Below are 26,018 nucleotides of genomic sequence, written 5' to 3' on the forward strand. Positions count from 1 at the left end.
ACAACTTAAGTTTCATGACTTGCTACATGATGTTTACAAATAAGCACAAGTATTTGGGATTATTATACATTGAAATTTATTATTATACATATTACACATATACATTGAAAAAGAGCATTTCAAAACACATTGAAACAAAATGCACCCCACCCTCCCCATCAAAAAAAAAAGAAGAAAAAAAGAAAATGATTAATATAGGCTACTCACTTACTCTTATGAACAAATCTTTAACTTGAACATAGATTATGGTTGTATGGTCATTGATTACGACATATTTTTAGATTATAGGCCTATAAAACTACAGAACCCGTCAAGCCAAGGAAAAGCCGGATGTAGTTCAAAGTCAAACAAGATTACTTGCACAAAAAAAAAGAAGGCCGTTACCGTGAAGAACTACAAGTACCACAATGCATAGCGGCTAGACGTATCATCAAGCAAACATGGCTGCGCCCTAGAAACATAAATGTCTTCTACTCAGATTTCATTTTTTTACCATTATTACTACTAAGAAACGTTTCAATTCGAACGAAAAGGTCGCGTTTAAAATATTATTTAGTTAATGCGTAAATACGAAGGCTGTCAACGAGAAATAATTGTTCTTTTAAATCTCATTGGTGAAATATGGAAGCAGTGCAGTCACCTCTCAGATATCCATTTTTCGTTTTACGGGCTGAGATTTACTCACGACACCTGTGATTCATTCCGAGGGCAAAACGAGCATTTAGTTTCTCGGTTGGTTTATAAAAGCTATGTTTAGTCCTGTGAAGTCATCTTATTCCAGGGTGAGCCCATTGATCGTTAACCGAGAGCTAGGGAAGACCAAGATGAGATAGCAATAGGTGAAACACTTTCTATTCGCAGTAATCGAAACTCGGTTCTTTAAAGAGCAGGAGGTTTACCGATACTAAGCTTCACAGAGCAGCTGCGGTTATGTTTGGAGATCTATTTGAGGAGGACGGGGATGGCTATATGTCTACACCTGGCACAGGTGTGAAGGGGAGGGAGTCTGAGCCTCCTCCACCCAGAGGGAAAGTCAAGCTCTGCGGGATCAAGAATCAGGGTGGCACCTGTTACCTCAACTCTCTGATACAGACTCTACTCTTCACACCAGAGTTTAGGGGTAAGATGGAAGGTTGGAAAATATATTACTATTTATAAGAATAAATGGCCTAATATCAACATATTGTCATTATATACTTGACCTACTTCCAAAGAGAATTCTGGCCACTCTCTACCACTTTAATTAGTGATGACCGTCCAAATACCCACAATTGCAGTCTTGTCTTTGCAATTGACATGCCATGTTTGACATGTTTCCTGTATGTTGCCCAAGTGTTCAAGTGGGTGTGAAGACTACAAGTTTGTGTAGAACTTAAAGGGATAGTTCACTTTGAAATTAATTTTTGATATGTTTTAGCTTACCTCAAGGGCATCCAAAATGTAGGTGTCTTTGTTTCCGCAGTAGTTTCAATTTTAATATTTTTAGGTCAAACCGTTCTTGTCTGTCAGTCATACAATGCAGGTCTATGGTCACCACCTCAAAGAGCTTGCACAGAGTCCAAATTAAACATGATTTAATGAGTATTTATATCGTTTTTACCTCGTGTTTTTACCTCTTGAAGCTTAACAACCAAGTCCTTATTCACTTTTTATAGATATAGTGGGCAACATACTCTTAAAAAGAAAAAGAAAATCTGTGTGGGCAAGATATTATTAAAAAGAAAAAAAAATCTGCTTTTGTGTTCTTTGTAAAAACAAATCAATATGGGTTTAGAACAGGACGAGAATGACAGTATTTTGGGATGATTATTTGTTTATGATGTGTTCTAAATTAAAATGATCTCTCACAGAGGAACTGTTTCATCTCGGACCGGATGAATTAGGATGTCTGGCTGACAAGGCCAAACCGAAGGCAAAGGTGTGTATAAACGTGTGTGAGGGAGATGAATGGAAGCTTTATACTGTACGTGTTTCAGAGGATCAGATGGATAGATGTTTCCTGTTCTCAGGTCCGTGTGATTCCTCTGGAGCTACAGAGATTGTTTTCTCATCTGTTGCTGGTGGATGAGCTAACAGCCTCCACGACAGACCTAACGGACAGTTTTGGCTGGACGAACAATGAGGTACAAAGACTTTATGGTCTACTTATGGTGTATTCACGTGCTATGGTAATTATTGTAATTACCAAAAGCCGACGTGGAAGATGCACACGAACACCCCCTCATGTGGTATTTTCCAACTTGTGGAATATTTTGATGCACGAGTTGCCTAGATGAGATAACCTTTGACCTTTTCAAAATGGCGGAGAGCAACACAAGAGTCGAATGGTAAACATATGTACTATTCATGATCTAGAAATTATACAGCATATTATTTACCATTTGAGTTTTGATAAATAATTTTCTTGCTGTAGCAGATGACTTAAGCAATCTAAAATAGTTTTAGCTGTCTGGATCTCCATCTTTTTACCACATTACAATGACAAAAGCACTTGAACGCAACACACTGGTAAATACCAGTTCACAAGTGGAAAAGATTGTATTTTTCATAGCACGTGAACGCACCATTACTTTGTATTTAGCAGGTACTTTTCATGTAACAGTGACTAATTTCAAAAACAGTCCCTTTGTAGTAATCTAGGGTTAAGTGGTACCTCGGGGTCACCGCATCTAAATTTGGGGCTAAATGATCTAGGCAAAATCAGCAACCGGTCATTTTTTATAATTAACCCCGTGATCTTTGTGTTGAATCCCAGATCCTTAAAGTGATAGTTCACCAAAAAAACTTGTATGAGTTTTTCTTCTGTTGAACTCAAAAGAAGATATTTTGAAGAATGTTGAGTAGCCAGACAGTTCACACAGTAATCATTGATGTCCATAGTAGGAATAAATCCTATGGAAGTAATTGGGGTCCATTAACTGTCTGGTTACAAACATTCTTTCTTTTGTTTTCAACTAGAGCCAGGCCGATATATCGGCAGACCAATATTATCGGCCGATATTAGGCATTTTCCAAACTATCGGTATCGGCAGTTATAATGGCCGATAAATGAATATTTCAAAAATAAAAAAAAAACAGCGAAACACGCTTGAACCATGTCATGAGTGTTGGAGTTGTATAGTTTGTCCACCAGAGGGCACTCTACACCGTCCCTGTTGGCAACACTCGTTGAGTTGGTCACGAGACATACATTGCTTAAATAACAATTAAAAGATCATCCCCATCTGTTCTCTTAACTCAAATAAGCATGACAAAATTTGTGACTATCATGTCCAGTTTAAAACAATAAATAAATAAAATATCGGCCGATATATCGGAATATCGGATTTTAAAACTCAAAAATATTTGTATCGGTATCGGCCTTCAAAATCCTTTATCGGTCGGGCTCTATTTTCAACAGAAGAAAGAAACTCATACAGGTTTGGAAAAACTTGAGGGTTAGAAAGTGATGACAGAATTTAAATTTTTGGGTGAACTATATCACTTAAAGACTGGTTAAAGCTAAACTGAAATGATCTGTCAGTTTGTTAAAATCATTCATCTTATGATTTGATTTTTGTCTTCAGGAAATGGGCCAGCAGGATGTGCAGGAGCTGAACCGGATCCTGTTCAGTGCTCTGGAGAGCTCTTTAGTGGACACTTCAGGCAGCAGTCTCATTCACCGGCTGTACCATGGGACGCTTGTCAACCAGATCACCTGCAAGGAGTGCGGCAATATTAGTGAGAGACAGGTCAGAATGGAGCATGTGCGACTTAATTTTTCCTCTAGCGGCCCAATTTGTAACCTCTTTAACCCTCATGTGGTGTTCAAAACCCTATAACACTTGTGGTGTTCCCGGTCAAAAATGACCGGCCCATAAAAAATAACTTATAAATCACTCATTATACCATATTTTCACCCAATCTTGGATTCAATCTTTTTGTCAACTTGTTCTCTTTCAATTAGGACTGGTTTTATATTTCTGTTTGCATCTGATTAATCGTGAGCCTCGTTTGTCTGAGAGTAGGCATCTCATTTTTTGAGTAAAAAAAATAATAATTTATGAGTAAATTTGGAAATATGAATTTTTTTTTGAAAAAAATGGCTACTGTTCATCACACTAGTCTACTTTAATGTTTCACCAGGAATTTTGTTTTGAAACTTTTGTTTTGTAAAAAATATGGAACATAGTCACACTTGTGGTGTTCCCGGTCAAAAATGACCGGTCTATACAAAATAGCTTATAAATCACTCATTATACCATATTTTCACCCAATCTTGGATTCAATCTTTTTGTCAACTTGTTCTCTTTCAATTAGGACTGGTTTTATATTTATGTTTGCATCTGATTAATCGTGGGCCTCGTTTGTCTGAGAGTAGGCATCTCATTTTTTGAGTAAAAAATAAATAATTTATAAGTAAATTTGGAAAAATGAAAAAAAAAATTGAAAAAAATGGCTACTGTTCATCACACTAGTCTACTCTAATGTTTTACCAGGAATTTTGTTTTGAAACTTTTGTTTTGTAAAAAATATGGAACATAGTCACACTTGTGGTGTTCCCGGTCAAAAATGACCGGCCTATAAAAAATAGCTTATAAATCACTCATTATACCATATTTTCACCCAATCTTGGATTCAATCTTTTTGTCAACTTGTTCTCTTTCAATTAGGACTGGTTTTACATTTCTGTTTGCATCTGATTAATCGTGGGCCTCATTTATTTGAGAGTAGGCATGGTAAAAAATGGTCACAATGGGCGACCATTGAAAGTGAATGGGAGAGACTGAAAATAACAGAACAATTTAGTTTTCAGGAGCATGTTCATTATTTTCATGTACACATATGAGCATGTGTGCTTGCAAACATCGAGCCCTTGGACCTGTGCATGTATCGATACATTTACACGCTACCCAGACACACACACACACACGTTAAAACACACAAGCTTTTTTGAGTATTACACACATTCTTTTCCAGAGAGAAATGATCCTCCCCACTATTTTCTGAGTCAAAAATCTGATGAATAACATCATGTGCAGAGAGCTGCTTTGCCATTGTGCTGCCACAAATGAATGACAAGCAAGGTGCTGTGAGGCATTTATATATGCCTGTGCTATCACATGATGTATATTTGTAAATATTGTCTAGTTCTGTGTGAGAACCACTGTCTATGGTGAGAACCTCACAGTTCCAAAACAAAATGTCATAATATTTTTTCTGGAAGCTGTGATGAAACAAGAACATGAAAGAAAGATTATTTTGAAGCCGGATCACTGCAGTCACGGCCAGTTTGTGTGTGTGTGTGTGTGGTAATGTCAGATGGATAAATGTATATTAGATGCAGGTTAGGGTATAATCAAATTTCTCTGTGGAAAAGAATGTGTGTAATACTCAAAGTTTGTGTGTTTTAACGTGTGTGTGTGTGTCTGGGTAGCGTGTAAATGTATCGATACATGCACAGGTCCAAGGGCTCGATGTTTGCAAGCACACATGCTCATATGTGTACATGAAAATAATGAACATGCTCCTGAAAACTAAATTCTTCTGTTATTTTCAGTCTCTCCCATTCACTTTCAATTGTCGCCCATTGTGACCATTTTTTACCATGCCTACTCTCAAATAAATGAGGCCCACGATTAATCAGATGCAAACAGAAATGTAAAACCAGTCCTAATTGAAAGAGAACAAGTTGACAAAAAGATTGAATCCAAGATTGGGTGAAAATATGGTATAATGAGTGATTTATAAGCTATTTTTTATAGGCCGGTCATTTTTGACCGGGAACACCACAAGTGTGACTATGTTCCATATTTTTTACAAAACAAAAGTTTCAAAACAAAATTCCTGGTAAATCATTAGAGTAGACTAGAGTGATGAACAGTAACCATTTTTTTCACAAAAAAAAAATCATATTTCCAAATTTATTCATAAATTATTTATTTTTTACTCAAAAAATGAGATGCCTACTCTCGGATAAATGAGGCCCACGATTAATCAGATGCAAACAGAAATATAAAACCAGTCCTAATTGAAAGAGAACAAGTTGACAAAAAGATTGAATCCAAGATTGGGTGAAAATATGGTATAATGAGTGATTTATAAGCTATTTTGTATAGACCGGTCATTTTTGACCGGGAACACCACAAGTGTAACAAGGTAACAGAACTCCCACAAAAAAATACGAAAATGTTCAAAAAACAAATGAGATATAGTTACACCGCTTGGGAACAAAGTCACTAAGTTTCAGTCCAAAGCGATAACATTAACTAGTATTTTCAGGAAAAAGAAAATCTTCTCCGGGTCAAATTGACCCGAACACCACATGAGGGTTAAAATAAGCAGCAAAAAAAAAAGTAGTGCATATTTAATATTTATGATGCATTACTGTTCAAAATTTTGGGGTCAATAATCAAGTGAGGATGCATTCAATTGACCAAAAGTGAAACTAAAGACATTTATAATGTTACAAAAGATTTATATTTCAAATGAATAGAAAGTTCAAAAGTAAATAATTTATTAAAGAAAAACTGTAAACAGGAAATCTGTATACATCATTGATAAAAATAAGAAATGTCAGCTTCTTATAATTATTTCTAAAGGATCATGTGACACTGAAGACTTGAGTGATGATGCTGAAAAATCATCTTTGCATCACCGGAATAAATTGCTATTTAAAATATATTCACATGGAAAACCATTATTTTGAATTGTAATACTATTTCACAATTTTACTGTGTTTTTGAGCAATAAATGCAAATATTGTTTTGTGCATTCCCCACTCTCACTATCTTTCTGTTCTCTCAGGAGGACTTTTTGGACCTGACCGTGTCAGTGCGGGGTGTGAGTGGACTAGAGGAGGCGCTGTGGAACATGTTTGTGGAGGAGGAGATGTTTGAGGGGAATAATCTCTACCGCTGCAGCAGATGTGACCAGCTGGTTCGGGCTGCTAAGGTCAGTCAATACTGTTCATTTGGTCATTTATCTTCCTATGTTCCTATACAACAATTCAAAATCCCCAAATCAGCAGTTAGATATTTATTTAAATGGGTCATAATGTCATCATTTTAATTATTTACCTGTTTCCCTGAGGTACACTACCAAGGTTGTTTCTTATGCTCACCAACGCTGAATTTATTTGATTAAAAATACAGTAAAACGGTAATATTGTTAAGTATTATAATAGCTGTCTTCCATTTTGGTAACACTTTACAATAAGGTCTCATTTGTTAACATTAGTTAATGGATTAAAGGGATAGTTCACTCAAAAATTAAAATTCTGTTCATCTTTCTCTGTTGAACACAAAAGAAAATATTTTAAAGAATGCCAGTAACCAAACAGTTGATGTGCTAGTATTTTTTTCCCACTACGGAAAGGGAAAAAAATGGGATCCATCAACTGTTTAGTTACTTTTGTGTTCAGCAGAAGAAAGAAATTCATACAGGTTTGGAACATGTGAAATGGCACTTCAGATGAGTACTGTAGTCATTTATAAACCTGCTTAATTCTGTCTTTTGTCACAGTCTGCTAAACTGAGAAAACTTCCACCATTCCTGACCATTTCTTTGTTGAGGTTCAACTTCGACTTTGCCAAGTGTGAGCGCTACAAAGAGACCGGGAGCTACACTTTTCCTCTTGAATTCAACCTCAGACCGTTTTGTGAGCAGGTACCAGAGCTGAATCGTACACAAACACGTATTACAAACTCTCCAGCCAAATAAATAAGTCTATTATTTGTGTAGAATGCATCCTGTTAGCATCTGTTGAGAACATTTATATTGTTATCCCTCATCAAAGCAGAGAATGAACATGTTCTGTGTTTCTGACAGAACAATTGGCCAGACTCCGAGTATTCGTATGAGCTCTTCTCTGTCATCATACATAAAGGAGGCTGTTATGGAGGACATTATCATGTCTACATCAAAGACATCGACCATCTTGGCCACTGGGAGGCACCGGTCAGTCTTTTGGTTTTTATTGCAGTCTGTATATTTGGTTCAATATTAAGCAGTCCACTCCAAATGTATCCCCCCCCCCAACGTCCCACAGGAGGAGGAGGTAAAAATAAAGGCTAAGACCCAGAGACAAGAGGCCAAAGTTCAGGAAAAAAAGGAGAATGAGAACTGTGTAGAGACTGAGGATCCACTTTCTGTTCTTACTGGCATTCTGGCTCAGGTATGCTACACCATACAGCTCTACAGTAGATGTTGGAAATATTATTAACACTTTGTGATTCATAGCTGTTATTTAGTGTATGTAATAATGAAATTCCCTCTCGAATTAAGAAAATGACTTTTCATTTACTTCACGACTCAATAAAGGGAACCGAGTTTTGAAAGGCACAACAGCTGTAATCAATATTTCTTAAATTTTGTGGACAAACAATTTTCACATACTGATTTTTACTTGTTTTTTTTTTTTCTCAGGAGGATTCAAAATGTGTGCTCATAGACCAGCTGGGACAAAAGCTGATGAATAAAACCGGCACGCCATGGAGCAAAAAATACAAAAAACAGTATGGCACCATCAGCAAGGTTAGGGTTCCAAAGTATATACTTCACACTATAAAGAGATAGAGACACTAACATTTGGGTGCAGTAAGATTTTTTGGTTACACTTTATTTTTGCAGTGTCTTTGTTACATATAGTTACTATAGTAATAATAACTATAAATTATGCGTAATTTACATGCACCTAACCCTATAAGTACATGTAGTTAATATTACTCAGTACTTAAATGTATAATTATAATATAACAGGTTTTGTTTATAATTTAAATTAAAACTTATATTCAACAAGAATTCATTAAATTGATCAATTGTGACAGTAATGACATTTCCAGATCACCTAAATTGATCTGGGAAATAATCATATAAATTCTAGGGCTGTCAAACGATTGATCGTGATTAATCGCTTCCAAAATAAAAGTTTGTGTTTACATAATATATGTGTGTGCACTGTGTATAATTATTTTGTATATATAAAAATACACACACATGCATGTATATTTAAGAAAAAAAATATTTATATATAAAATATTTATATTTCTATATAATATAAATTATATATAAATCTATATACATGAAAATATTTCTTAAATATATATAAGCATGTGTGTGTATTTATATATATAAAATAAGTATACACACTACACACACATATATTATGTAAACACAAACTTTTATTTTGGATGCGATTAATCGCGATTAATCGTTTGACAGCCCTTTTTGAACTTTCTATTCATCAAATTTTCACAAAAATTGTTAGCAGCACAACTGTTTTGAAGATTGACAATAAGTCAAAAGTCTCTTGAGCACCAAATCAGCATATTAGAATGATTGACACTGGTGAAAGATCAGGGTTTTTTCTGAAATAAATAACATTTTAATATATATTAAAATGGAAACCGGTATTTCTATTTATTTTAATATTTCACAAGTGTTTTTGCTGTTTTTTTTATCAAATAAATGCAAGCTTTGTGTGCATATGAAAGAAAAAGTCTTTCTGATCCAGAATTTTTTTAACAGTAGTGTGTTATATTGCATTTTATCATACTGGCCAACAATATTTGCAGTGCTGCAATATACATTTTCACTTTTGTAGTTCAAATGCTAGAATAGCTGCAGGAAACATCAAACTTTATGGTAATGGATCACTTTTCATGCTCATGGTAGTGGTGTATCTTAGTCGATTCTTTAAGGTTATTTTGATCAATTTAATTACATTGAGATTTGAAAAAGTCATATGACCATTTTTCTTCCTCCAGTTTCTTCAGAACCACCCTGAAGTCTTTATGCTGGTCTCCAATGGAACCCGTGTAGCTCTGAAAAATGCTCCTGCGGCCACAGAACCCAGTCCAACAGAACCAGTCAGTTCAACTCCAGCCAAAAGCAACCCAGAGAACATAAAGCCAGAAACAGCAGGAGACACAGAAGGCCCTGATGGATGTCATTGGTTTGATCTGAACGACTCCACTGTAACATCCATTACGTTGAAGGACATCGAGAAGCAGTTTCAGGGAAAAGAGAGTGCCTACATGCTCTTTTACAGGAAGACAACTATGAAAAGACCTCCAGAGGGTATGTTGTGTTGACATTTTTTTATAACACGCATGAAACAAAGGCCAATTTTAACCTGCATTTAATCCTTGGAAAGTGTTATTTGTTCACCCTATGTGTGCTAATGAAGTGAAAATCTGTTTGTTTCACTGGTAAATACTAAAACATGTAGAAATGCTTTTTTGTATGTTTTTAAACAGCCATAGGAAACCCTGCCTACAAAGTGCCTCCTCACCTGGTGGAGATGATACAAGAGGAGAATGCAAGAGTTCAGCAGAGGAGGTGACTTCATATACACTCATACACACTGAGTGAGCATGTGGTGTTTTATGCAATGTTCATGTCATGTGTGTCTTGTAGAGCTGAGTTTGATGCCAGCAGCAACAGCATTGAAGTAAGGCTGCACTTGGCCCCTCATTATCACTGCCAAAATGGAGCCTTACACCCCACAGCCCCGGGCGAAGACTCCATCATCACTGTCACCTTCGACCGCAGAAAGACTGTGGGAGACCTGCGATTGGCCATCTACCAGGTGCTGTTTACACACCAGGGATTTTTCAGTGACAACGCAACCAATCAAATACATTTTATTTTATATGCTGTTGATCATTTTTGGTTACATGAGCGAAAACAATTTTAATGTAAATGAAAACCCTGTTAGATTAGATTTGACAGAATATGTCAAGTTTTTTTTTAATCTTTGACTTTGGTTTGTAGATGCAGGATCTTTGGGAAGGAGACATGGCATTGACATTGGCTAAGAATGTGCCAGCTGGGTTACATTTGTATGATACACTGACAGGTGAATTCATTTACAGTTTTCTTACATTTGCACTAACATGTTTTGTAAAGCCCTTCCAGACACTTTCAGACAGCCTTGTCTGAGCAGCAAATCATCATATTAGAATAGGGATGGGCAATGATTAATCGCATCCAAAATAAAAGTTTATGTTTACGTAATATATGTGTGTGTAGTGTGTATAATTAATTTGTATTTATAAATACACACACATGCATGTATATATTTAAGAAATATGTGCATGTGTATACTTTATATATATTTATACATAAATAATATTATATAAAATATAGGGCTGTGCAAAGGTTAATTGCGATTAATCGCATCCAAAATAAAAGTCTGTGTTTACATAATATATTTGTGTGTGCTGTATATAATTATTTTGTATAAATACCTATGCATGCATGTATATATTTAAGAATTATTTGCGCTTAAATTCTGTATATATTTATAAATATATAATCTATATTATATAATTATAAATATTTTATATATAACACATTTTCTTAAATATATACATGCATGTGTGTGTATTTATATATACAAAATAATTATATACAGCACACACAAATATATTATGTAAACACAGACTTTTATTTTGGATGCGATTAATCGCAAGTAATTTTTGCCCAGCCCTAATAAAATATAAATATTTGATATATTAATAGCACATTTTTCTTAAATATACACATACATGTGTGGGTATTTATATATACAAATTAATTATACACACTACACACACATATATTATGTAAACACAAACTTTTATTTTGGATGCGATTTATCGCGATTAATCGTTGCCCATCCCTATTAGAATCATTTCTGAAGGATCATGTGACACTGAAGACCGGAGTAATGATGCTGTAATTCCAGCTTTGCTGTCACAGGAATACAATACTTTTTTTTTTTAAATAAATCAAAATATAAATCACATTTAAAACTGTAATAATATTTCACAGTATTACTGTATTATTACAGTAGTATACATTAGTTATTCTGAATGATCATTTATGTCTTGTATTGTTTCAGATGACCAGATGTCGCTTTATAGTGCAGGAGTGTGTAATGGCTCTGATCTCTTTGTGTGGAATGGAAGAGAGGTGGGCAACTAATACTTTATGGACTACTATCCTATATGGATTTGTTGTGAAATTGATATTATTCCAGTTTCTACCAAAATATTGAGTCGGTGCTCTGCTTGTGCTCAGTTGAGGGATCTGTGAACCTTTCAGAGCTGGCCCATGTGTCCACTGATTTGAGAGTTGTATACTGACAGTGATGCTACACAACCTGTTTATGATCTTGGTTTACAAATCTTACTTCTGGTTACATACAAAAATCCAATTTTTTCTGGTCTAGAACCACCATTTCTTCTTTGTAAACTCATGTATCGGGTTTTGGCGCTCAGTTGGTGAAAAAGAGACTGGATGGATTGCAATTTCAAAACATTAGAGCCAAATTGATGGTTCCCTTTTCTTTTCTCTCTCTTTTTTTCAGGTCAGTGGTGTGGTGGTGCAAACAGGCATTGAATGGGAGCCTGTTTTGTTGACTGTGTTGCGTCCCTCTGCTGAAGAGCTGGGATGTGGGGATGAGTCAGGGGTCGGAGACACTGATGGATCTGGTCTGGTGCGTTCCATGAAGGGCTTTGCTGGTGGGGCCACTCTGGGTACAGTGCTCGAGGCTCTAGGGCCCCAAGAGGCCTTTTTGTGCCAGGAGCAGAGTCGTCCAGGGGCCAGTGGGGGCGGGGCCAGTGGCTGGAGGGTTTTTCCACCTCAGGACATGCAGAGGACACTGAGAGAGCTCTCTCTGAAGGACGGCGACGCTGTACTGCTGCTGCAGCCAGAGGAACTAGACAGCAGGTAAGAGAAGCAATTTCACAATTTTTGCCTTTTTAACACAGCAAAATTTATATTAAACGCACCTTTTAACTATTTAAAGCAGCACTATGCAGTTTTTTTACCTTAACTGAAAAGCTTCGGAGTTATTGCAATGGTTATATGACTATTTTCGGGTTGAATGTTGGATGTCTCCAAACTTTGGAAGTGCATGCAAACGGAAAACAGTATCTTCCTGGCCTCAGCTACAACTACAGTGTTTGAGGGGGGTAGATGTTGTTCATGGGCAGCCAATGAAGACCACAGACTGGCATTATGCAAATTTGTTTCTAACGTACATGCATATTTTACGGAAGTGATCTTTGATCTTTAAAACTGTGCAGACCTTTTACATTTACAAACTATATTACACACTGCATGAAAGGTAATATTTGAAAAGCATAAAAGTGGCACTTTAAAAATATCTTAATTTGTGTTTCGAAAAATGAAAAATGAACAAACAATTATTTTCAATTAAATAAACATCTTTCAAAAAAGACAGTAACATTTAACATTTCCCAACACAGATACCAGAGAAGTGATTGATATATAAATATATATATATATATATATATATATATAGTTCAGATGCAAAAGCCTCTAATGGCGCTTTTCCACTGCATAGTACGGTACGGTTCGGCTCAGTACACTTCGACTCGGCGCGGAACAGTTCGGATCGCTTTTCGTTTCCACTGCAGTAGTACCCCTTCAAAGTGTGTGGGACTGATCGTTATTTGCGCGCACCTCTACTGCCATGACATCATCTTAAAAGCGCCACATTTTCAAACCCACAACACAGGAACAATGAAGACTATCGAGGGGATGGTGTTCCTGATTCTCGGTATGTGGTTGTTTTTAACTGCTAGACGGAAAAATGTGTTTAAAATGAGGCTGATGGCAGCAAAACAAAAATACTGATAAAAAAAGTGTCTCGTGTCTCGTGTCGCACATCCAATGACGCTAGTAGTGACGCTGGTAGTGACGATTCTGTCTGACCAATCAGTGATCTGCAGTGTTTCACGTCACATTTTAGTACCGGTACGGTACGCTTGGAACCTCAACAGACCAGGTACCATTTAAAGCGACCTGAAGCGAACCGTACTGTACCGTACCATGCAGTGGAAAAGCACCACAAGTGAGACATACCGAACCGAACCGTACCGTACTATGCAGTGGAAAAGCGCCTTAAGTGCCGTTTGAAAATTTTCTTCTAGAATGATAATTTTTATCAAGCTTGTATATTTAAGTTCAGGAATTTCCCTTAAATGGCAATGAAGATTACCTATTAATTGTCATCTAAGTGAAATCACTGAACTTAAATATACAAGCTTGATTAAAAAATTATCATTTTAGAAGAAAATTTCAAATGGCTAATAGGAACCATGATTTTCCACAGTATCTTCAGCCTCAATGGTGACATGGTTACCGTGACAACGCCCTCAGACTGTCGGTGGCTGCAGGTGGAGTTTTGCCCACAGAGTGGAATGAAGGTGGAAGAGGAGGAGGAGGAGCAGGGGAAGAAAAAGAGTAAAGTCTCGGCTTCAGGGAACATGGTGAGAATAAAAATATTCATGTATATTTGTATGCAGGTGTTAGGGTTCAGGCTAGTAGAATAAGTTGACTTCAGTATAAGTGTAAGTTATCATCAGTAGAATGTGTGTTGGAGGAGCACCAAAATAAAGTTTTAGCAGATATTAAGCTGACAGTCTGCTAATACTCTGAGTTGACTTCTTGCGAAGTTCCGTATTAGTTAGTAGAATGTCTAAAGTGGACCATCGGAATAAAGTGTTACCTAATCATTTTGTTATACGCTTTTGTCATTTGTATTTTTTTCTGTTTTGGCTTTATTTTAATTTCAATTTTAGTACTTCAACTTATTTTATTTCAGTTAGCAGCTAAGGTAAAATTTATAATTTTGAAGTTTATCATTCAATATTTATATTTGATTGTAGTTGTACACTTATTGTACACTTGTGCTGATTTGCTGTGTGTGACTCTTGTAGCTGCTGGCGGAGGTGAAGGAAAAAGCTCTTGAGGAACTTCGGCTACAGGACGAGCTCAGTGGTAAGAACACTTAATAATAAGAGCCCTAATTATATATAGTAGTAATTTAATAATTTTTTAATTTTTTAAAAAACTCAAAAATACTCTGTAACATCCCAAAGGCTTGTCATAGCTTTAATTTTCTGTTTATTTTTTTCATTCTATATCAGTGCTGCCGATACAAAAACCGATACAAAATATTTTTTTGGGTGGCTGATGCTGATATAAAGCAGATATATGATATGGGTATGTCTGAATTCACAGTGCTAATAAAAAAAGTAGGCAAAAAAAAAAAAAAAAGGTACCTGGATCACCAACTACTTGGTGGTATTCTGAAGTGTGTGTACTATGGACACTTTACTATCTCTGAGGCCACGGGACAGGATTTGTGAATGGCAGTGAAACTAGGTCATGTGATAAGGACAATATGGAGGATGTAGTTTTTAGCTGTCACAAAGAAAATACTTATTCATTATACTTACTTATTCTAATCAAAGTATGCAAGTGTGGACACATCCATACTACTCTCTATATAGATGTTAAATCAAGTACATTTGAATTGGTTTTACATATAATTTGTAAAAGTAAACCTGTAAAATAAACGGTATATTTAGAAACGGTATATATAGAAAGCCATATAACTTTTACTTTTACTCTTACACATATCAGCCAAAATGAAAAAATACTTTACAGCTGATTCAGTTCATTACAAATGCCAATATATCTTTTAGTTTGGAATCAGTGTGTCTCTTATCTTTTCCTGTTTAGGTGTTGAGTGCTGTCTGAGGCAAATGGACCGAAGTGGAAAACTTTTACCACCAGGTACTTTTCAAAATGATCATGTGATCCATTTAAAGGTATACGTGGTAAATTGGTTTGTCTGTGTTCTAGTGTATGAGCATTTGAGTGTTCGGGATGCAGGGATCAGGCTGATGACTTCACTCTACCTGTGCCCTGGACCAGTGCTAACAACAACTCAGGTGCGTCCATACAATTTGGGCTTGTGTGAATGTAAAAAATAACATCTCTTTTTGACTTTTTTCCTGTTCATTTACCTCCTATAATAAAAAAAATATGTTTTCTCCTTGCAGTTGTTCTTGTACTTTAGTGTTGGTCTTGTGCCTTCAGTCGGCCAGGAGCTGGAGATTATTGTAGAGGAGTCTCTAACTGTCAAAGAGGTGAACTCTGTTTAAAAAAAAAAAAAAAAAATTCTACTAGTAATCTGAAATTTAAGTTGTTTTAAAATGGCTGGTTCCTCTTATTCCAGTGCCTTAAGGAAATGTTGCAGATGGCGAGGCTGGAAGGTAAAATTCTTCAAATGTTTAATTGTACATTTAAAGGGATAGTTCTTCTAAATTCAATCTGCTTATCACATGAAAACGATTGTGTCTCTTGGGACTTATTTGGACTAAACGGCTCAATTCATATTGATTAGTTTTACAATTTAAGTTTCAGTTATGTAACTGATTTTCATCAGATTTCATCAGAAAGATCTTCATTTGTGTTGCAAAGATAAACAAAAGTCTTAAGGGTTTGAAACGACATGAGAGTGTGTAATTAATGACAGAATTTTCATTTTTGGGTGAACTCAACTAGCTTTCTCAGATTTATTAACGAAACAAGCATTTCTCTCTCTAGGTGAGTCGTGGCACTTAAGGAGAGTGGACTGGTGTGAGGAGATTGGAGAGCCACTTATGGATGAGGTGGGAACTCCAAATATCAGTACTACTCCTCTTTTCTTTTTTGTTTTTTGTCTGTTTCAAATATTGACTCCTGTTTACTTGTGTTTCCTAGAATGCATCTCTGAAAGAGGCAAAGGTCATTCATGGGGACACACTGGTGCTGGTGGAGGGGCGGCTGCCTCCAAAGGTGCGTTTTCAGTTTGGAAAGATTTCTTGTGTAAGAATAAAAGGAAATACATCTTTTTTTGTCTCATCTCTACTTTAGGGTTACCTCAAGCTGTCTGTGAGGATGTACATAGACATGATCCACAGCTCCAGCATTCCAGAGCTGAACCACACAACAGAGTCTCAGAGCATCGAGGCGCTCACCACAGGTTCGACTTTTACCAAATGTTCTATAAACCAAGTGGCATTCAGTTTGTTGTTTCTGTCAGATAATGAGTGCTTTAAGAATAGCTCTGGTTTATGCTTGCTTATGTTTATGTGTCCTGGTGTTCCAGAGTGGTCTGGATCAGAGATGAGATTCATTGGTTATGTGGAGATATCAGAGGAGGCTTCACTCGATGACCTCAAGACTCAGGTTGGCATCACTACTCACAGCATTAATGACAGCAGCAGATAATAATAACTTAAAGATTAAGTGTCATTTTAGTAGCTGCGACATACAGAATTTCAAAAATAATTTTTGTTTCCCAATACTTTTCCCACATAAATCTAGCACAATCCAACCAAAATATGTACAAAACATTTGTCTAGAGATTTAGTTTGAAATGGTCATAGGGCAGTGGTTGTATTTGCAATGGAAAATTTTTACATCATCTTTTATTAAAGCTTAAGTTTATTGATATAAAAATGCATGAAGACAAAACAACCTGTGTAACGCTTTCCATTTGGCTCAATTTTACATACTTTTAGTGAGTTCGGAGACCCTTTTACTGTTAAATAAAAAATACAGTCTTCAAACAGCTTATTTAATATTCTGCATATTAAACTGGGATAAGAGAAAATATTGTAAAATGAAAAAAATTTACATGCTTCACCTTCACTTATTTAAAGATTAAATGAATTTAAAAAAAAAAGTTAAAGAAGCTAGTGAAGAAATGCTGTACACTACCGTTCAAATGTTTGGGGATCAGTATAATAATATATATATACACTACCGGTCAAAAGTTTTAGATCGGTAAGATTTTTATCATTTTAAAAGAAGTTTCTTCTCCTCACCAAGGCTGCAATTATTTGATAAAAAATACAACCCCCCCCCCCCCCCCCCAGTAATATTGAAAATATTATTATATGAAATATTATTACAATTTAAAACAGCGATTTTCTATGTGAATATATAGTGAAGTGTAATTTATTCCTGTGATCAAAGCTGAATTTACAGCATCATGACTCCAGTCTTCATTGTCACATGATCCTACAGAAATTATTATAATATGATGCTCAAGAAACATTTATGATTATTATCCATGATGAAAACTGTTTTTTACATTTTTATTTCAGGATTCTTTGAATAAAAAGTTCAAAAGAACAGAATTGATCTGAAATGGAAAGCTTTTGTAACATTAATCACTACCATTCAAAAGTTTGGGGTCGGTAAGAATTTATTTTTTATTTTGGGGGGAAAGAAATTAGAAAATACTTTTATTCATCAAGGATGAGTTAAATTTATCAAAAGTTACAGTAAAGACATTTGTAATGTTAGAAAAGATTATATTTTAAATAAATGCTGTTCTTTTGAACTTTCTATTCATCATAGAATTTTGGGGCAAAAATGGTACACGACTGTTTTCAACATTAAAAATAATAATTTATGTTTTTTGAGCATATTAGAATGATTTCTGAAGGATCATGTGACACTGAAAACTGATGTGTAATCAGCAACAGTAATGATGTTGAAAATTCAGCTTTCAAAATACATTTTAAAATATATTAAAATAGAAAACAGTCATTTTAAATTGTCATAATATTTCACAATATCACTGTTTGTCATTTTTTTTCATCAAATATTTTTTTTTATCAAATAAAGCAGCCTTCGTGAGCAGAAAAGACTTAATTTAAAAACAAAAAATCTTACTGATCTAAAACTTTTGACCGGTTGTGTGTGTGTGTGTGTGTATATATATATATATATATATATATATATATATATATATTAGTTATTAATAAGTTATTAATTTTAAATAATAGACATTTTTAATAATGCAAAAAATCTGTTTTAAATGCTTTTCTTTTGAACTTTTCTATTCATTAAAGAATCATGTAAAATCAGTTTACACAAAAAACTGTTTTCAACATTGATAAGACTAAGATATTCTTGAGCAGCAAATTGACATATTAGAATGATTTCTGATGGATCATGTGACACTGAAGACTGGAATAATGATGCTGAAAATTCAGCTTTACATTGCAGAAATAAATGACACTTTAAATATATTAAAATATATTAAAATAGAATTGTGAATTGTAATAATATTCACAATATTTTACTGTATTTTCGATGTAATAAATGGGCTTGATGAGCATTTTAGACATTTCCAAAAATATCTTATAGACCCCAAACTTTTGAACAGAAGTGTATATTTTTGTGAAATGTGTGAAATGCAGCACTGTCGCATCACCATCCCTTGAGTAAAGCCATATATGTGTTTCGGTAGGTGATGACTCTGCCGGCACTTCAGGATGTGTGTGTTCCCAGCCCTGCGTTCCTGCGTGTGTGGTTGCTAGAGTGCAAGAAACTGGCCAGGATACTCAGAGGAAACCAGCAGACCCTCAGGTTGATAAATTAGGATTTTGTTTATGCTCTGCTCTTTTGTCTGAGGTCTTTGTTCCCCTTTTTCCACACTAAACGGTTCCAGATGTGGCACTGGCACTCTTTTTATTGTATTTGGGGTTAAAGTCCTCCTATCCCTGCAGGAAGCTGAAGCTGGGGAATGGGGCGGAGGTGTGTGTTCAGAGGCTGATGAAAGAGGAAGACCTGGGGTGAGACATTCTCCATGGAAGAAAGAAACAAGATTGTTTGAAAAACACTGATGGTTCTTTTCTCATAATCTGTTCAGGCTAAAGGATTTATTGCTGAGGGTTCATATGGGGGTGCCAGGAGAGAAGGCATATTATCCCTCTGAGGAGTTTTTGTGGGACGCCGGGAGGGATAGCACCCCTAAGGGGCTGTACGCTGCTCTGGCCTCCAAGTACGGTCTCACTCCTGACAACCTGCTTCTGGCTAAACACCTGCCTGACAAACACACCTGGATGCCCATTTCCAACTGGGTGAGAAGAGAGAGGGAAAATGGGAATAGACTATTTGTAGGCAAGAGCTATAGAGTTAAGATTATACTTGAATAATCAAATCTGAATAATTCCAGATACAACAGGTCTCAAAAAAGAAGAAGAAGAGGAAAGCTGAGAGTCTCCAGGCAGCTCCTTTCTACCTGAAAGATGGAGATAGTATAGGCGTCAAGGTAAATTGAATAAAGAATCTTTTTATTTTAAAGGGATAGTTCAGCCAAAATGAAAATATTCTGTCATCAGTTGCAGTTCCTCACTTTCAGAACAACACAAATGAAGATATTTTTAATGAAATCTGAAGTCTATTCACCTGGTGCTTCAAAACTTTTATTAAAGAGATAATAAGTCCATATGAATCAAGCGGTTTAACCCAAGACTTTTGAAATCATGAATTGACTTAATTTAGGTTGATTCATATGGATTTATTATCTCTTTAATAAGAGTTTTGAAGCGCCAGGTGAATAGACTTTCAATGGACTTTCAAGAGAAATCTCAGATTTCATGAAAAATATCTTCATTTGTGTCTAATTTAGGTTTAATTTAGTATTGATCAGCTAACATAAATAGTGTGATAGACTTGTAAAAGATGCGTTTTCTTAATATTTTTGGGTCTTCAGCAATGCCTCTCACTTTTTTGTTTCCTTTGTATTGGCATGTGTGTAGAATTTGCTAATAGACAATAATAAAGAATTCACTACTCTGGAAGATGAGATTGGTCAGCAGAGACTCAGGGAGGAGAATCACAACACAAGGTGAATTTTTTTTAATTTTTTTTATTGCCTTCTCTTCAGGATTACAAGAGACACCCTTTGCTTGTTTGATTAAATGTGTAGAATTAAGAGTGCTATAACATTTGGACACAGTTTGGGTTCTGTAGAATTTTTAGTTTTTGAAATTTCTCTTTTGAAAGCTCCGCAAAGCTGCTTTTATTTGATCAAAAGTAACAGTGAAGACTATAATATTACAAAAGATTTCTATTTCAAATAAATGTTGTTCTTATGAACTTTATATTCGTCATAAAAACCTGTCCAGAAAAGAATTAAGCAGAAATATTTCTTGAGCACTAAATCGGCATATTAGAATGATTTCTGAAGGATAAAGTGACACTGAAGACTGGAGTAATGATTCTAGAAAATTCTGCTTTGCCATCACAGGGATCAATTACATTTAAAATATATTAAAATTGTTATATTTTACCAAATTTATGTTTTTTACTGTATTTTGTTATAATAAATACAGCCTTGGTGAGCATAAGAGACTTTAAAAAAAATTTGAACAGTAACGTCTCAATGACGGTTTGATTATGTTGTCCACTAGGGGGCGTACTGCCAGTGGAGAATGTTCACAAGACTCTGGGTCCAAGAAAGGCTCAGCTAAAAACAGGAAACCAGAGGTGGCCTTATCCATCAACGTGGGAGTGTTCAGGTAACACCCCCTGTGAACACCCCCTTGGTTTTCAAAACCATCACTAAGGCCACTTAGACGTCATGGCGGAATCTGTCCCAGCGAATCACGGCACAAAACCCAAACCGAAGACAATGTGACGGTGCTGAACAAGTGCGGACCCACCCTGTGAAAAATAAGATTCTATGGGCACAGGGATGCTGAACCAAAACTCAATTTTAAGTGGGAATATCATCTTCAATCATTGAGATTTTGATCTTGAAGCTTGTACACTTTCTTTGCCCTTTATATGCAATTCATTCCTGGAGCAGATCGCTGTACCCTATAAGACAAAGAGGTCAGTTTCAGCCTATACCAATGGATTTTCCTCTGCCTCACTTCTGAGGGTGTGCTTTTTTCCACAAGGAAGGGTGTTACAACTGTTGTCTTCAATTGTTTTTTTGTTTTTTTTTACAAAACCATCACAATACTGTATGGAAAAGGTTTTACACAGATATCCTTAATTATGTGGAGTTATTATCATTGATTAAAATGCTTTCATTCGCTCCAAAAAAAAAATACTGTGATTTATTACTCGCCCTCATATCATTCCAGACTGTAATTTATTTATAAAATATTTATTTAGTCATAATATTCCTGTTTTCGAAACTTGTATCTAGCCTCCGTGTTCGCATTCAGGATCAAAATTGGTCATTGACCGAACGTAATGCACATTTTTAGATGTGGATGAAAACGCGAGCAAGATCCATGTTTCAGTTCAGATTATCAGTGAATAACGATTTACATTTTCATGTTTCTCACAAAGCGAGTTTATATCGCTTAATTCTTTTTCTCTCTCAGTATTGTGAGATATAAACTCGCAACTCAGAAATAGTCGCAAATCTCACAATTCTGAGAAAAAAAGTTGCTCAATACTCAACTCAATATTGTGATAAAATTAGTCTGAGATAATTGGGAGATAATACCTATTTTTTTTTATTCCTTGGTGGAAACGATTTTTTTCCGATTCGATTTATTTCAGTTTTGTTTAGCACTTAGGGTGTGGTGATCGATCAAGATTGTTTGTGTCATGTTTCATTGTTCGTGTTCTTGCGTGGTGACATGTTCTACCTTGAAAGAAAACATTTACTGTAAACCCATGGCCTGTTTTGATACACACTTTCAATTTCATGATTTGTGAAACAGAAGGCACAAACATCAACTCCATTTCGGTCCATAACGGCAGTTTTTTTTTTTTTTTTTTTTTTTTTTTTTACTAATTCCATTGTGTGCAATGTTCCTGAACCATGCCTTCAATGGACAGAGAACTTCTGGTCATAAAAGAGATCTCGCATAACTCCAGTTTTAATTCCTTAAATTGTCAGATTTACAGTTCAATTTAAAATCCTTGTTAGTGATTAGAGGATTGCACAGATGGGGCATACCCCTTCCACGATACCCCTTTTCCCTTCCCGATACTGATATCTGATACTGATACTGGCCGAAACCGATTCCGATACCTTGACTCAGGGTATTGGCCGATTCCGATACCTGGACTAAGGGTATTGGCCGATTCTGATACCTGGACTAAGGGTATTGGCCGATTCCGATACCTGGACTCTGGGTATTGGCCGATTCCGATACCTGGACTCTGGGTATTGGCCGATTCCGATACCTGGACTCTGGGTATTGGCCGATTCCGATACCTGGACTCTGGGTATTGGCCGATTCCGATACCTGGACTCTGGGTATTGGCCGATTCCGATACCTGGACTCTGGGTATTGGCCGATTCCGATACCTGGACTCTGGGTATTGGCCGATTCCGATACCTGGACTCTGGGTATTGGCCGATTCCGATACCTGGACTCTGGGTATTGGCCGATTCCGATACCTGGACTCTGGGTATTGGCCGATTCCGATACCTGGACTCTGGGTATTGGCCGATTCCGATACCTGGACTCTGGGTATTGGCCGATTCCGATACCTGGACTAAGGGTATTGGCCGATTCCGATACCTGGACTAAGGGTATTGGCCGATTCCGATACCTGGACTAAGGGTATTGGCCGATTCCGATACCTGGACTCTGGGTATTGGCCGATTCCGATACCTGGACTCTGGGTATTGGCCGATTCCGATACCTGGACTCTGGGTATTGGCCGATTCCGATACCTGGACTCTGGGTATTGGCCGATTCCGATACCTGGACTCTGGGTATTGGCCGATTCCGATACCTGGACTCTGGGTATTGGCCGATTCCGATACCTGGACTCTGGGTATTGGCCGATTCCGATACCTGGACTCTGGGTATTGGCCGATTCCGATACCTGGACTCTGGGTATTGGCCGATTCCGATACCTGGACTCTGGGTATTGGCCGATTCCGATACCTGGACTCTGGGTATTGGCCGATTCCGATACCTGGACTCTGGGTATTGGCCGATTCCGATACCTGGACTCTGGGTATTGGCCGATTCCGATACCTGGACTCTGGGTATTGGCCGATTCCGATACCTGGACTCTGGGTATTGGCCGATTCCGATACCTGGACTCTGGGTATTGGCCGATTCCGATACCTGGGCTCTGGGTATTGGCCGATTCCGATACCTGGGCTCTGGGTATTGGCCGATTCCGATACCTGGGCTCTGGGTATTGGCCGATTCCGATACCTGGGCTCTGGGTATTGGCCGATTCCGATACCTGGGCTCTGGGTATTGGCCGATTCCGATACCTGGGCTCTGGGTATTGGCCGATTCCGATACCTGGGCTCTGGGTATTGGCCGATTCCGATACCTGGGCTCTGGGTATTGGCCGATTCCGATACCTGGGCTCTGGGTATTGGCCGATTCCGATACCTGGGCTCTGGGTATTGGCCGATTCCGATACCTGGGCTCAGGCTATTGGCCGATACCGATTCCGATACCTGGGTGTGTGAATTTAAGGTTTGTAAACAATTTTGTTAAATAAATGGCATTTCAGTTTAGACAGCGGCTGGTCATCCAGAATAATAAACTCAATACATGTTGTCAGTTATATTTATCCCTCGTTGGCTGTCTTTTGAAAATGTTTCTTTTTGTTTGAGTTAAGCTTCAAGAGATTGTTGATTTTTAGTTTGTGTAATCGTGACTGCATGGGGTGATGCGATTCTTTGCTTAAATTCTTTCAGTTCTCTCGATTCGCTCAGCTAAAGAATTCCATCCAACTGGATTCAAATAGCCTTAATGTGTTCACAATTCAATGGACGCATATGTTATCCTGGCATGTGTGATCTTGAGTGAAGTCAGCATTTCAATTTAGTTATCTGATAATTTTTACTTTTAAAAAATCATAATTTCAATGTTTTTAATCTCATTATTTCGATTTGTATTTTCAAGTTAAGGTGCTAAATGATGTGCAGCTGTGGTGGAAGATTAGTGTTCATGGGAACAGATGTGTGGTGGGAAACAAAGACAAAGGAACGTGACAACTAAAAATGAAACTAAAAATGAACAGAACTGAGCATGTAACAACAAGATTGTGGAATCCTGAATACGCCTGATACTAGGTCAATCAATAATTAAAGGCAATAAAAGTCGATGAAAATACCTCTTTGACTGCAACTGCTCTGAGGTTTATAGAGCAACTTTATTTTGTTTCTTCACATTCGCTCATGGACGTCATGGTACACCAATAAGCTTAAAACGAATATATTATTTACATTGGACAAATCAGCACAATAAATGAAAGATGCATCAGCCACTTTGTTTATACTGTACTTGTACAGTAATTGTCTGTGCATATGAAGAAAGTATTTTAACTTGAAATATTTCAGCATTATTACTGCTGCATTAATAGGTTTTGAAGTTCTTGAGCTGCATTAGTTGTTTTGTATGAAGTACACGAGGAAGAACTTAAACTAGGAGTATTTTAAATCCAAAAATAACAATACACAGGTGCCACAACCACAAAGGAGATCAGACAAAAACTGAAAGAACACAGGCGTATCAGAACAGGTTAACTAATGATCAACGAACAGAGCAAACAGAAAACAGAATGAAACTGTATAAATATCTGTACTTTCCATGAGTCACATATTTTAGTGTGTTGAAATCGGAAATCCATTGTCTTCCACAGTCCATGTCAAACTGCTAGAAAACATCACTTTCAACAACCCTCTGCTCTGACTAGAGTTATACTGTCTTTTATCAGCAGAATTTAAAGTTCAACCGGGTTGTTGGTTTCTGGGTATGGTAAAATCAGCAATATTTACACTCATTTAATGACATCTTTCATATGGGCGTTAAATCATATGCAACAGATACAGTAGGCACTACTATATCAACTATGCTATTTAATATTTTCCTTTTTCATTCATTTATTATTTGTCATGAATAAAAGTGACAAATTGGGCATGTTATTCAAAAAGTGAAGCTAAAAATGTTGTTTATGGCAGACCCTGAATTGCTTAAAAAGTGAAAGTTAAAAAAAATATGCCACTCCCTCTTTGTCTTATTTAAAGGCACATTGGTGTGTTCGAGCAGAACGATTTTGGACTTTTTCAAGTTTGTTGAGGCAGTTCAGTATTATGTCTACAATGGACAGGGAAGTTGTTCTGGAGGCGCTGTCTGCCCTCCTCAAAACAACTGTGAAGCCTTGCAGTGCAGGAAAGGTGAATCCTAATGAGCTCAATATACATAATTTTCTGCCAAAAGGATTTCTCCAACAGATTGCAGATCAGTTTTATCAGCAACAAGCGCCAATGGCAAGTTTCAACTCAGATGTACGTGATGAGATGTTTGTGGACATGGATGAATTCTTCGAACCTTGCTATGATTATGATTTCACACACTTGAGTGACATGTCAGTATGCGAGCGGGGTAATGAGCTATATAAACGTCCATGTGGATGGTACCGCGTTGCTCTCAAAGTCCGGA

General features: G+C 36.6%; 2 protein-coding genes across 2 annotated transcripts in view; both read left to right on the top strand.

Annotated features, from left to right (window-relative positions):
• The first annotated feature begins 400 nt into the window (after positions 1-400).
• Positions 401-22,295, top strand: usp40 (ubiquitin specific peptidase 40). The gene is made up of 31 exons (XM_039663793.2): positions 401-1,120; positions 1,851-1,918; positions 2,010-2,123; positions 3,567-3,731; positions 6,787-6,933; positions 7,504-7,647; positions 7,810-7,938; positions 8,030-8,155; positions 8,407-8,514; positions 9,747-10,059; positions 10,239-10,320; positions 10,399-10,570; positions 10,756-10,840; positions 11,867-11,937; positions 12,335-12,696; positions 14,108-14,264; positions 14,715-14,775; positions 15,523-15,576; positions 15,646-15,734; positions 15,846-15,932; positions 16,022-16,058; positions 16,393-16,457; positions 16,549-16,623; positions 16,702-16,810; positions 16,937-17,016; positions 19,094-19,212; positions 19,353-19,418; positions 19,496-19,706; positions 19,802-19,897; positions 20,388-20,476; positions 21,042-22,295. Exons 1-31 carry the CDS (start codon positions 931-933, stop codon positions 21,151-21,153), a joined length of 3,783 nt encoding a protein of 1,260 aa, XP_039519727.2. The 5' UTR covers positions 401-930; the 3' UTR covers positions 21,154-22,295.
• Positions 22,296-23,965: 1,670 nt separating this feature from the next.
• LOC148977637 (uncharacterized) overlaps positions 23,966-26,018 on the top strand; it is a 3,091-nt gene continuing 1,038 nt past the window's right edge. Inside the window, exon 1 of the mRNA XM_089133812.1 lies at positions 23,966-26,018. This exon is cut by the window's right edge and continues 1,038 nt beyond it. Coding sequence (XP_088989938.1) covers positions 25,670-26,018 — 349 coding nt within the window. The 5' untranslated portion in view covers positions 23,966-25,669.

The sequence above is a fragment of the Pimephales promelas genome, chromosome 8, assembly GCF_988280905.1.
Source record: "Pimephales promelas chromosome 8, fPimPro1.hap1.1, whole genome shotgun sequence".
NCBI classification, from domain to species: domain Eukaryota; kingdom Metazoa; phylum Chordata; class Actinopteri; order Cypriniformes; family Leuciscidae; genus Pimephales; species Pimephales promelas.